General features: G+C 38.9%; 1 protein-coding gene across 1 annotated transcript in view; it reads right to left on the reverse strand.

Annotated features, from left to right (window-relative positions):
• The window catches only part of ADGRA3 (adhesion G protein-coupled receptor A3), a 128,653-nt gene that overhangs the window by 84,213 nt on the left and 29,759 nt on the right, over window positions 1-14,681 (reverse strand). Inside the window, exon 2 of the mRNA XM_039468361.2 lies at window positions 2,861-2,932. Coding sequence (XP_039324295.1) covers window positions 2,861-2,932 — 72 coding nt within the window. The remainder of the gene's footprint in view (window positions 1-2,860; window positions 2,933-14,681) is intronic.

Below are 14,681 nucleotides of genomic sequence, written 5' to 3' on the forward strand. Positions count from 1 at the left end.
TAGAGTAAACGGGGGAGGCATGCCACTAAATACCAGTAACTAAATATACAGCATTATACAAGAACAGCAAATCTATGCAATGAAGACAGAGATGGGGCCGGGCGCGGCGGCTCATGCATGGAATCCCAGCACTTTGGGAGTCCGAGGTGGGCAGATCACTTGAGGTCAGGAGTTTGAGACCAGCCTGGTCAACATGGTGAAATCACATCTCTACCCACAATACAAAAATTAGACAGGCATGGTGGCACACACCGGTAATCCCAGCTACTTCTTTATAAAATAAAATCAAAAAGTATAAACAGGGGAAAAGAAGAGCCCAGTCCTTTCATTACTTTTTCTTTCTTTCTAAAGTGGGCTGCTCTATGACAAACATAGTACAGAAGGCAGGTCCCACCTGGGCAGGCATGGCCTCCCCCACACTGCTGGACTGAGGCCAAGACTCAGGTCTGTACCTTAACATGTGTGAACTTCAGATACACTGAGCTTAGGCCCAGTGTAGGCAGAGACGTTCTCCAACACAAGAGGTCCAGGTCACAGGGTCAATATTGGGCTTTCACACTGACGCCCCCACTAATTAAATAGTCTTTCAAGGTTATCTCTCTGGTCCCACAAAGGAGTGGGGAAGGATTCTGGGATTCAGGAATAAACAAAACCCTGGCTAAAAACAATCACAGCACCTCAGTATCACCCAAAATGGCTATTTAATTGGTTTCCAACATGTACAGAGATTTATTAGCTTTAAATGGCTGAAAATAAGGTCAAAGACAAGGGAAATTAAGAAATAGATGCAAAAAGAGTAGTAATTCACACCACAGCACAGAACATTAGCTGTGCTGTCTATACTTTTTACGGTGTACATGAACAGCCACATCAATCCTAGGTGCCAAAAATAAAATGTGTTTCTAAACACAACAGACACTATTTATAACCTAGGAGTGCCTGCCATCTTTCTTCTGGAAAGGAAAGACCACACTAATTCCTTTCATTATCAACTAAGCACATAATAAATGCCTGACAGTGCATTACATGCAAAGGGTATCTGTCACCCCAATAACTTTTCTTTGCAAGGAATAAAAAATATATTAGGAATGTACAGTCGCACACAATAATGTAAGGCAGTCATGCGTTGGCAGGTTCTCCAAGGCTTTATGTCTGCTTTCCTGATAATCCCAAATGTCCATTCCTGAACCATGGAATGTGTATGAAGGACCGTCCTTAGCTTAGGCAGGCCTAGAGCCAAGGGTGTGATCAGCATAGTCTAAAGCACATGGACAACACAGACCACGATAGGAATATTGAAATAAAGTCCTACGGTGCCAAGCACATTTTTAAATATTCCTGTGTGTTTCTGTATATATCTATACATGCATGTATATAACCTAACTTAAAGATATCTGATCTAAATGAAAGAAGAACTCTAGCTGGGCACGGTGGCTCACGCCCACAATCCCAGCATTTTAGGAGGCAGGCAGATCACAAGGTCTGGAGCTCAAGACCAGCCTGACCAACATGGTAAAACCCCGTCTTTACTAAAAATACAAAAATTAGCCAGGCATGCTGGCACGTGCCTGTAATCCCAGCTACTCAGGAAGCTGAGGCAGAAGAATTGCTGGAAGCTGAAGCAGAAGAATCGCTTGAACCCGGGAGGCAGAGGTTACAGTGAGCCAAGATCATGCCACTGCACTCCACCCTGGGCAACAGAGCGAGACTCCACCTCAAAAAAAATAAATAAATAAAGAAGTCTAGATCATATATATTTACATATCAGGAACCTAAGCACTGAAGTCCTTCGGGAGTTCAATCACAGGAGAAGCCTCTAGGTGAAAGGGTCAAGAAAAGGCCATGTAGAGAAGTGGAGAAAGTGAAGCTGAGCAAAGAGAATTAAGAGAAATGAGGACAGTTTGTTATTCCACAGAAATGGAGATGGTTTCACAGTGTAGTTCCCTTATGTATTTTGAAATTTTATCCTAAATACATGAGTTACAGGGGAATTTGAAACGTGACTCTGGAAGAGCATTCAGAATACAAGTCACTTAAATGTCCATGGTCTGAAATTCACCTAACCAAAAACATGAATACTACCTGTAACATACCACAAGCAAAACTAGACCTAATTGCTAAGAAAAAAAAAATACATATATATACATATCACATTCAAACACACCTGAATAAAATATCAAAGTTTATACAAGTGTTTTTCCCCTTGACATCCCACTCCTGCTGCTGTTTTCGCCATGTGACATGCAAACTTGGCCTTCCACCGTGACTGTAAGCTTCCTAGGGCCTCCTTAGACGCAGAGCAGATGCCAGCACCATGCTTCCCGTACAGCCTGCAGAACTGTAACCCAATTAAATCTCTCTTCTTGGCAGATTACTCAGTATCAGATATTTCTCTATAACAATGCAAGAACCACCTAACATAGCACACATATTTCAGGATACAGAATTTCAACACAGCATCTATGCTTTAAGCTAGCATACTTTAAGGTCAACAAAGTATGGTCCATGACCTCTGGTATAAGTAAAGATTTACTGGCAGACATCCACATCAATTCATTTATTATTCCTAAGTATTGTCTTATGCAATACTCATTGGCTTATTATCTAAGGCTTCAATCACACTTCAATGGCAGAGGTGAGTCACTTGTGGCCAGCTGTGAAAACCCAATTTACTTACTTTCTGGCCCTTTACAGAATTTAGATAATTACCTGTTTTTCAAAATAAATTCTTAAATTTTTTCATTAAAAAATGTCGGAAAAACTCAATTTTTGTTATGAATACTTGGGAGTTTAGTAATAGGTTTACCATGAAAATGCAATAAACAAAATAATAATGAGATGATAATTAAAGAATACTCACAATCTTTCAAGGAGACTTAACCCAGAAAATGAGCCATTCTTCAGCTCGGATATCTTATTGTTACTCAGAATCCTAAAAAATACCAAACAAACAAACAAAAACCGTAAGTTGCATAATATATATTACCAATATCAAAGTAATTTAGCTTATTATGTTTAAACCTATGAGTTAATCTAAGACAGCATTTATAAGCTAGAATGTTTGAGCTGACTGACAAAAAGCGAGTGTCTTTCCCTTTCTCTGAGAAACCAACTATATAAAGTAGTTTATTCATGCATCTTGTCACATCTAAATTATTTCCATCCACATAATCAAAACTTTAAAAGAATATGAGACAAAAGTCAATATATAATAGCTCTAAGTTCAACATAAGTGTAAAGAATATGAAACCGTGTATGTTTATATTATTAATCAAATTATACAAGTTGAAAACTCATTTTAAAACTGGAAATTTAACAGAAAAATGTATAACCTATGATCTTGTAAAATACTTTATAAAGAAATAGTTATCTTCTAGATATTATTTCGATAACGCTGAATATTATTTGTAATTTAACATGACATACTCAATGAGTATCCATTAAGATTCAAATTGTTTCCTTGGTTCTGAGACACACACCCTCCTTCATTTAAATGTTTTCTGAAGCAACTCAGGAATGGAAACACAAACATTGTATGTTCTCACTCACAAGTGGGAGCTAAGCTGTGAGATGCAGAAGCATAAGAATGATACAATGGACTTTAAGGAAAAGATGGGAGACGGGTGAGGGATAAAAGACTACACACTGGGTGCAGTGATAGCTGCATCAAGTCTCAGAAATCACCACTAAAAAACTTATTCATTAACTAAACACCACCTGTTTTCCCAAAACCTACTGAAATAAATAATTTTTAAAAAAAACAAGTTTTCTGAAGTCCAGATGTATCTTACAATCCAAGTATATATTACTGGATTATATTCTGTCCCCACCCCACCCCTCAAAGCTGTTTGTTAGTTACTAAAGCAAGATTCGCACCTCTCGTGCCAGCTACTTGGGGGTGTTGGCAGAAGAACTGCCTGAGCCCGAGAGGCGGAGGTTGCAGTGAGTCAAGATAGCACCACTGCACTATAGCCTAGGCAACAGAGTGAGACTCCATCTCAAAAAAAAAGCAAACACCAAAACTGATATCATTGTTTGAAAAGAGTCATTGCATAGTCAAAAATAATAACTGGGAAGAAAACATATCAAAATGCTCTCTACTTTAGTGATGAGGTTTCTATGAATTTATCTTTTATTCTTTCTGGTTTTTGTTGTTGTTGTTGTTGTTGTTGTTGTTTTGAGACAGAGTTTCCCTCTGGATGGAGTACAGTGGTGCGATCTCGGCTCACTGCAACCTTCATCTCCCAGGTTCAAGCAATTCTCATGCCTCAGCCTCCAAGAAGTTGTGTGCCCATCACCACACCCAGCTAAATTTTGTATTTTTAGTAGAGACGGGGTTTCATCATGTTGGCCAGGCTGGTCTTGGAACTCCTGACCTCAGCTGATCCACCCACCTCGGCCTCCCAAAGTCCTGGAATTACAGGTGTGGGCCACCATACCAGGCCAATTTATCTTTTATTTTTTATAATCCTGCAATATCTTTTGAAATAAGACTCTAGAATAAGACTTATTTTCTAAGTATTTTTCCTCCTGGTAATAAATATAAGAACCTTAATTGTTAAGTACAGCTTGAGGTTGAGGTTATTTTTGAGTATATCTTAGAAATAAAAGCAAGTGAAGAATAATTTATGCTTTGAAATTAAAGAGTCACATTTATTTATCGAAATTTTTATTTCAGTGTTTATACAGTGACTGACATGAGGAACTTAACAGGCACTAAAAGTAGGGCAAAAAGCAACAGTGCTGCATTCAGAGTCTAGGGTTTTAGCTGCAACCCCTCAAGAAATAAATGATTCAGTTTGTGTGACAGTCACTTCACTTTTCTAGGTGGACTTCAACTTCATCTTTAAGACAAAAAAAAAAAAAGTTAGTGATTACCGAGGTCCCTTCCAGCTAGTTTTAATTTTCTATATTTAATAATTATGCTTTAATGAGTAAAGCTGTCAGACTTCATGGTGATTAAGAAATTAAACCAAAGAACAGGGAAATTAAAACTACACAAACTACCAAGCTCAGTGACATGAGCGTCCTGTGTCTGAGTAAAGAATGAAACCCAAACATGAAGTAGCTTATAAAGAACGGCCAAGGTAGGGACTGAATCACACTCACTGCAATTCAGGAATGCTTCAGCCGAAGGACTGTCATTTGCTCAGTCATAAAAGCTTTAGTATGAGAAATGATAGATTTTATTGAGGAAAGTAAAAAGGAAGACATTTCATCACACTTAAAAAGTTATAACTGTAACCTTAAAAATACAGTTTACAACCTCAAGTTAATATATTCAGTCTACACATTATTTGATGTGTTTAAGGATTTTGTGCAAGAAAACAGGATCAGTACGAATAAATCTACTCTGCAGACAGCTTTTATACTCAATTTTGAAATGGGGACTTTGGAACTAGCAAATGCATAGTATCATGTATCATTATAAACCTAAAACTCATTCATAATCAATATTTTTGCTGACATCTTTGAAATTTCAAACTTTCTAGGAGGTAACTAAATGAAAAATATAAAACTTGACTGAAGTCATAAAGCTTATATACATCCATTTCTGTTCTATACTAATGACGTTACCACACATGATCTATAGACAATTCTTAGGAACGCTACTTGAAGCTCTCGCCTCTTGAATTTAAACACCAGAAGGAAGTCTTTGACGTCCATCGCTACCATTTAACAGAGTACCAAGTTTTAGTTCGGTATATCGCTCATGCTGGAATATGAGAACAGGAGTGAGACTTACTATGGACATGGTTTTTCAAAAAAATCAAAAGTTTATGAAGCAGAAAAAAATGAAAATTAAGTAGTATTAGAAGTTCTCAGTTATTTGCTACTGCAAATCCCAGAATGGAGTGAATCACTGAAAACTGTTAACAACACTCATACCTTGTATGGCAGAAGGCACAAAATAATTATCCTTTTGAGGAATTTGAAAATCAATTTCAAGAGTATTAAATATTCAGATCAAATATGTTAGAATTATATAATTTGTGGCATCAACCATTTTAGGGAAAAATCAGATAAACAATCGCATAGGATTATTGTAGAGGGTTGCATGGTTGAAGTGGTTTGAAAGACATCTACCCAGAACCTGTAAATGTGACCTGAATGTGAGCTGTGAATGTGACCTTGTTTACAAAATGAGCACTTGGCTCGGGCAAATTGGCTCACACCTGTAATCCTAGCACTTTGGGAGGCCAAGGCGGGTGGATCATGAGGTCAGGAGATGGAGACCATCCCGGCTAACAGGGTGAAACCCCATCTCTACTAAAATTACAAAAAAATTAGCCGCGCGTGGCTGTGGGTGCCTGCAGTCTCAGCTACTGGAAAGGCTGAGGCCGGAGAATAGCTTGAACCAGGGAAGCAGAGGTTGCAGTGAGCAAAAATCGTGCCACCACACTAAACCCTGAGCGACAGAGTGAGACTCTGTCTAAAAAAAAAAAGAAAAAGTGTTTGTGGTTGTAATTTAAGGTTCTAAGATGAGAGCATCCTGAGTTAGGAGAGGCCCTAAATCCAATGCAAGGGTCTTAAAATGGAAGAAGAGAAGATAAAGTTCAAGGCTCCGTGAAGATGAAGGCAGAGATGAGCCTCAGAAAGAGACAAAAGGATGAAGACAACCAGATTCACAACCCATAATAGCTAAAGATTTCCCAGAACTAAGATAAAGAGCAAATACATTTAAAAATGTAGTACATTTTTTAAATTACTATTTGATTTTTTATATCCATAAGCAATGTTAAAAGATAAACAACCAGTATTTTTAACTCCTATTAAAGGCAAAGGGCTAATTTTCCAAACATACAAAGAAGTCTTTAAAATATATATATACAAAGAACTCTTTTAAAAAAAAAATTAAGAAGAAAAAAAACTCCCCAGTAGATGTGGTTAACAAACATACGAGAAAAAGCTCATCATCACATCATTAGAGAAATGCAAATCAAAACCACAATGAGATACCATCTCACGCCAGTTAGAATGGCGATCATGACAAAGTCAAGAAACAACAGATGCTCGAGAGGATGTGGAGAAATAGACATGCTTTTACACTGTTGGTGGGAGTGTAAATTAGTTCAACCATTATGGAAGACAGTGTGGCGTTTCCTCATAGATCTATAACCAGAAATACCATTTGACCCAACAATCCCATTATTGGGGATATACCCAAAGGATTATAAATCATTCTACTATAAAGACACATGCATGTATGTTTATTGCAATACTGTTCACAATAGCAAAGACTTGGACCCAAATGCCCATCAATGATAAACTGGATAAAGAAAATGTGTTACATATACACCATGGAATACTATGCAGCCATAAAAAAGGATGATTTCATGTCCTTTGCAGAAACATGGATGAAGCTAGAAACCATCATTCTCAGCAAAGTAACACAGGAACAGAAAACCAAACACCATATGTTCTTACACGTAAGTGGGTGTTGAACAATAAGAACAACATGGACATATGGAGGGGAGTATCACACACTGGGGCCTCTTGGGGGTGGGATGTAGGAAGGGATAGCATTAGGAGAAATACCTAATATAGATGACGTGTTGATGGGTACAGCAAAGCACCATGGCACGAGTATACCTATGTAACAATCCTGCACTTTCTACACATGAATCCTAGAACTTAAAGTATAATTTAAGGAAAAAAAAGGCAAAATCCTTCAACAGATAGTTCAGAAAAAATAAACACCAATGGATCTCAATCAAATGAAGGTATGACAATCTCAGTCCTGAGGGAAATACAAATTAAAACAAGATGCCACAAATAACTTTTCACAGTGGGGGTAAAATGTGATCACACATTTTATATTCTGAGGGAGAGAGCCACTCATATTTTGCTATAAATCAGTACAATCAGCTGGGCCTGGCATCTTAACTCCTGTAGTCCCAGCTACTCAGGAGGTGAAGGTAGGAGGATTGCTTCAGCCCAGAAGTTCAAGATCAGCGTGGGTGATATATAGCAAGACCCCATCTCTAAAAAACAAAACAAAACAAATCAAAACAATCACTACAGAGGGTAAAAGTACAAACACATATATACTATTTCATCCATTTATTCCTCTTCTGAAAATTTACTCTACAGACCAACTTGCACTTGCACAAAATATATTACATATTACATATTATACAATTACATACTTATACAACAAAATTATTCATTGCATTACTGTCTGTAAAAGCGAATTGCTGGATACTTATGTTGGTTCCAGTAGTAGAGGATTTTATGGAATTCTTTTGTCTATCTACAAAATGAAATACCAGAAAGATGGAGGCTTGTACGACACAGGGAGAGGAAGCACTTTAGGTGTTCACACAGAAAGATCAAGGCATATATTTACATATTTAAAATTTCCACTCCCTGAGGCCCTGGTACACCTGTAATCCCAGTACTTTGGAAGGCCAAGGCAGGAGGATCACTTGAGCCCAGGAGTTTCAGTTTACAGTGGGCTATGATCTGGCCACTGCCTTCCAGCCTGGGTGACAAAGCACAACCCTGTCTCAAAGCAACAAAAAAAGTTTCCACTCCTTGACATTTCTGATTTGCCATTTTACAAACTGTACTAATATAAATTGATACTATGTTAGATTTAGCATGTATAATAATATGTGTTATTGCTACAACATTCTTTATCAAGTATAAGAAAGAGATAAGAAAAAGTTGGCTAGATTCTAAATTTTTTGGGCCACCTGTGATAAGCAAAAACCAGGAATGGCAACTCATCAAAAACGAATTTTTAGTGCTTTCCTTCTTTTACCCCACTAAGGAAAACTGGTGGCTGACTCCCAATGTTCTTCAAAGTTCTAGTTCAGAAAACAACAAACCCAACCAGCCACTGGTTTTCTTTAAAGCCTAAGACCTCTAAGAACAGTGTTTAAATTTTTAAACGCATGAAAGAAAATCAGAACAACTGTACCCCGTGACACATGAAAATTGTTTGAAATTCAAATTTCGATGCCCTTAAAAATTAGCTGAGAACAACCATGCCCATTCGTTTACATATTGTCAATGGCTGTTTTTTTTTTTTTTCTCATTTATTTGTAAGTTCTTGTGAAAGTTTTACAGAGCAAAACAGCCTTGTACAAAGGCTTTTCCCTAAATTTTCCCTTTCAGAAGACATCTCCTACAATAATTTTAATAGGGCCAGGAGTCACCGAATATTGAGGACGTGCTAGGCCAGCAGAATTGAGTTGTGGCAACAGACATTCTGGCCTGTAAAACCTAAATATTTACTAACTGATCTTTTACAGAAAAAGATTGCCATTTCCTATTTTACTCTGTCTCAGCTTATTCTGTTTTCAGATAAATGCAAATCAAATGCTATTTTCTAAAATAAATTCTTTCTAGCAAAAAATGAGAGTATCTACTGAATCTCAAAATTCTCCATCTGATTATTCTTTACATTAAAATTACATTTAATTCCACATAGCATCAGTGATTACATACATTTTGTCATAAGCACAGTTAGATACTTTGTTCAGCAATGTGTCCTCCTTTGGATGCACTGACTCATTCATTCATTTCTGCAGAAAATAATTCTGATGGTATGCTACAGCTCTTTTGTGTCAAGAAATGTTTTGCCTTCACTCTACTCACCTAGTTTTAACACTTCTCATTATTTGAAATCACTCTGTTCAGGCATTTGTGTATCTACCATTTCTCCCACAACAAGATAAACTGCATAAAGTATAGAAATCTTTTTCCATTTGACCACAATTGCATCCCCATAAAAAACCCATAATGGTGAATATCTGAGTGATCAGATTGTGATACACTCAATCACTTTTCACCAGACCCCTATGATATAATCGAGTTTGGTGGCTCACACCTGTAATCTCAGAAATTTGGGAGGCTGAGGCAGGAGCATTGCTTGAGCCCGGGAGTTAGAGACCAGCCTCGGCAACACAGTGAGACTCCAACTCTAAAAAAGTAAAGACAATAGCCAGGGATGGTGGTGTGAGCCTGTAGTCCTAGATCCTTGGAGGGCTGAGTGAGGAGGATCCCTCAAGCCCAGGAGGTCGAGGCTGCAGTGAGCTATGATTTTGCCACTGCACTCTAGCCTGAGCAACAGACCAAGACCCTGTCTCAAACAAAACAAAACAAAGCCCATGATGTAAATATTACTATTTTCTTCAAAACACTTAACAACAATTTGCAAGACAAAAGAAGTTAGCTAACTTGCTCAGGTTCACATGCAGACTAAATGGCAGAGTTAGCATTCCAACAATGTCAGGTATGAGTGACTGTTGCAACCACATGACCCTACTCATCTGTCTTGCCGAGAGAGGCCTTGGGGCAGGAGGGCAGTTAGCTGAGGGCCCCCAGCCACAGATGTCTAGAGGACCTGCCTCCGTTTCGATTTTCAAGCAGAGGCCACGCACTTTGCAGGCCGGGTCTAGACCACAACTCAGCGCAGCAGTGTTAGTGGGGCTCTGCATTTCTATCCAGTAGACTTCCGGTGGGCCATCAATACCAGAGCTTCCCAAAGCACTGGCCAAACCTTTCTCACAGCTGTAAGGCAGTCTCAGACCTTCCCTTCCACTCTCCTTTCACAGGTGCTAGACCTGCAATTCCCACCTGAAGGCTTCTTGTGCCTGCTTCTGTTTTCTCTCTCTTGATTTTTCATAGTAATTCCCCCTAGTACACATCTTAGATGCCTAGCTCCACACTGGAATGCTTCCCAGGAAAACCAACAGACCAGGTCCCACGACATCTGCGCAATGAATGAATAAAATAAAAAATAAAACTGGGTTTCAGTTTCTGTGTTCAAAGATCCTTCCCTGAGGACATAATGACATAGCACCTATAATTTACTGGCATCCAGTTGGACAGATCAGAAATATAAATTTCAGTCCCAGCCTTATTCCTTCTTCTAAGACTTGTGGGATTCTTTATGAAAATCAAACATTCTACCAGAGTATGTCTAGTAGTCTTTCTTCTCTTCATACTGCAATAAGTGTCCTAAGCTACTTTTTCTACATGTTAGACCTTCTAAACTTAAAATCGTCTTAAAACTGATAGCAAAAGAATCTTCCAGCTATGAGGAAAAGGAGGAAGTTAAGCATTTATCAGTGGTTGTCACTGTTGGCACACACACAAACTATGGTTGAATTTTAAGTCTGGATCCTTAATTATGGCTTAATGTTTATACATTAAGATTTCACTATGATGCAGCACTGAAATAAACAGTCGCGTAATAGAAGATTGCATATGCTATGACAGTCAGCGTAATTAAAGGCAGAGAAATATCAAATCTCTTGGAATTTGACATTTAGGAGAGGCTGGAGGGATTCACTCGTGTGTCATGGAGAACTATCATTCAAGTAGCTCACAACTCTGGTAAGCTGCCAGCTAACTTATCCGAAATACAGTTAAACCTCCAACGATGCATGATCACATTTTTTAAAGCTTGTTAAATTAACCAAGTTTAAAAAAATGCAAAACCTAACACAGACATCCAAATTATCACAACCTAAAGATGCTAAAGAAAAAGTCAGGATCACTTTTATGAAAAACTGTGCAATTAAGATGCAGTCAACATACTCTAAAATGATTTTAAATATATTTACCATGCATATATAAAATGAAAAAAGAATAATAAAGCAGCAAAATGCTAGCAACAGGAAAATCAGGTAAATCTGGGTAAAAAATATACAGAGATTCTACCCATTATTCTTTTAATATTCCTGTGAGTTTGAAATTAGTTTCAAATAAAACATGTATGCAGGCCAGGTGCCGTGGCTCACAGCTATACTCCAAGCACTTTGGAGGCCGAGGCAGGCGGATCACTTGAGGTCAGGAGTTCGAAACCAGCCTGACCGACATGGTGAAACCCTGTCTCTACTAAAAATACAAAAATCAGCTGGGCGTGGTGGCAGCCACCTCTAATTCCAGCTACTCAGGAGGCTGAGACAAGATAATCGCTTGAGCCTGCGAGGTGGAGGTTGCAGTGAGGTTACTACTTCACTCCAGCCTGGGCAATAGAATGAGACCCTGTTTCAAAAAAAAAAAAAAAAAAAAGTATAAACAGCTTTGCATTAAAATGATACTAAGCAGAACACAAATGGTTAAGTGATTCAGGATGAGAAGGCTGGGGGTGATACTGGCGCTAAGGAAGCGGCATTTCATGAGGTGGGAAAAAAATACATACCTGTTGAGAGAAATCAGCTCCTAAGAATAATGACGTCTCTGGCTTCCTCACTGAAAAGTTGTTTGGAAATAGGCATCTGACAGTTGGTGCATCTTTGAATCAAAGAATTGTTTATTATTTGGATATTCCTTATTTGGATATATAGTTAGTTGGATATTCCTTCTTAGTTGGATATTCCATCTCTTAGTTCCAACCTTCACATTTCTTAATTCTGCTTCAGAATTTTCATCTTAATCCTTCTGCCTTAAATTTTGGGAGTATATCCTCTGCTTAATTTTCCAGACCACTAATTTTCTTAAGTCCTCAGTCATTTCCATTTCTCCCTTCAGCCCACCTACTGACCTCACACCTGCAGCAGCACTATTTTTTGTAAGACAGGGTCTCGCTCTGTCACCCACGGTGGAGTGCAGTGATGCCATCTCAGCTCACTGCAACCTCCGCCTCCTGGATTCAAAAGATTCTCCTGCCTCAGCCTCCCAAGTAGTTGGGATCCTGGGCATGGGCCATTCATTATGCCTGACAGGGTTTCACCATGTTGGCCAGGCTGGTCTCAAACTCCTGGCCTCAAGTGATCCACCCACCTTGGCCTCCTAAAGTGCTGTGATTACAGGCTTCAACCACCACACCTGGCCCATACCAGCGCTTTTTAACATTATAATCCCTCACTTAACTGTGAGGACTCCTTTGCTCTCTCTTTCCCATGAGATGTGTCTTTGTTTTTGTTTTTGTTTTACTTTATCAGTTGCTCTGCTCTTGGGATCTGAGACTATAAATTAGAATTTTCCTGTGTTAACTTTTTTTCCCCAGTGGCTTCATAGGACTGGTTTGGTGGCCTCTCATTCTGTTGATTTCTTCTCAAACATCTGATGATCTTTCTTGGTTGCTGGCTCCTATTTACCAAAGTGGGGCTGGAATGCTCACTATTAGTTGCTGCAGAGGGTTTCTTTAGCACACATGAAAATAATGGTGAATGAATAGAACAAAACTGCCTCGACTCGGAAACCTCATATCCTTGGAGATGGAGACACAAAAGATACCCGGCACTTGCGACAGCTTCTCCCTCCTGCTACACAGTCGCCCACTATATTCTGCCTTGGCAAACCTCCCAGATTATTTAAAACTAAGCTAAATGGCTTTGTCGCAGAAGCAAACTGGACCACCATCCCCTCAGAGCCAGAATGAGCAGAACTGGAGCAGCTGTTTCAGGTTATTAATTCCTGGCCGGCGCTCTCATTAGCCACTTTTGTTGCCGCCCCCTATGGTTTCAGTTCTTGGGAATCATCCAGGATACTGTTAAGAAACTCCATTTTTCTAGGTATTCCCACTTCTGTCTCTATTGGGTTGTAAGTTCCTTTGCTGTGGAGTTTCACCATCAATATGATCCCATCTGCTTTATTTATTCCACAGCGTCCTCAATGCTTCCGGGGCCTCTAGAGCAACTTTCTCATTTTTCAGCCCTGTTATGAGTCTTTTCATATTTTTATGTTTCTTCTATTGTTTTCAACAGAATTTTGAAAGGAAAGGAGAAAAAGTAAACAGAGGCGGCTCACTGTATACCCACTTAGGGGGGCCATAAAGGGGTCATTTCCTAAAAGCAGAGTCTCCATCCTTTTTTATATGTCCTCTCTGGATCCTAAGTGATTCATGGAAGGTTTGGTTTCCAGCCCATTTTTCCCCCATCGTACAGGGAAAGCTACAACTCACAGAAAAAGCTTAACCACCTTTCATTTAACAGAATTATTACTTTTAATCACAAAGGTATCTGCGTAAAACAGGAAAACTTCATATGTCAACCAAAGCTAAAGTCCCAGCTCCTCTGTAAAACAGTCAGATGTCCCTGACCACAACAATTCTTAAAGTGCATAGTCATCCTGCTCCAACAACTCAAAGAAAGAGAGGCAGGGGAACCTGCAGGGCATGAAGATGTGTTCAGTGGCCTGGCTGGCAACTCTAACCCATTTTGTATTTAGGGTCATTTTTCTAGTCTCTGCCCTCCCTCAATAATTACTGAGTATTTAATAGTAATCACAGAAGGCAGACTCTGGAATACAAAATACCTGAATTTGAATGTTAACACCAGGATTTGGCTTCAGGACTTTGGACAAGTTCTTAAACTCTCAGTTACTTAATGCCTCATCTGTATATCATCTCAGGCCTTTCTAAGAGACAACACAAGGCTTTTGTAAATCTATATGAGAATGTGTGGTGAAGCACTTAAAGCTACTTTCTGAGATCCAGGCAACTGGACCTCACAGCTAGGGAATAATAAAGCTGATACTGGATGTTTTCATCAGCAGCATCTACTGGTTGAATATCAACCAGGCTGGACTACTATGCTCTTTCCCATCAAAGTCAACAGCATCTGTTGCACCACACCAGTCTCTCCCAACTGTTACTCACACCTCTAGGGGTTCATGAACATGTTGCTAACATGTTTTCACTAACATGGCAAAATAAACTAATTCAAACCTACAGTTTACAGGTACTATTTAGATAAGTATTTTTAAGTGAGTAAAATTAA

Source organism: Saimiri boliviensis, chromosome 3 (assembly GCF_048565385.1).
Source record: "Saimiri boliviensis isolate mSaiBol1 chromosome 3, mSaiBol1.pri, whole genome shotgun sequence".
Taxonomy (NCBI): domain Eukaryota; kingdom Metazoa; phylum Chordata; class Mammalia; order Primates; family Cebidae; genus Saimiri; species Saimiri boliviensis.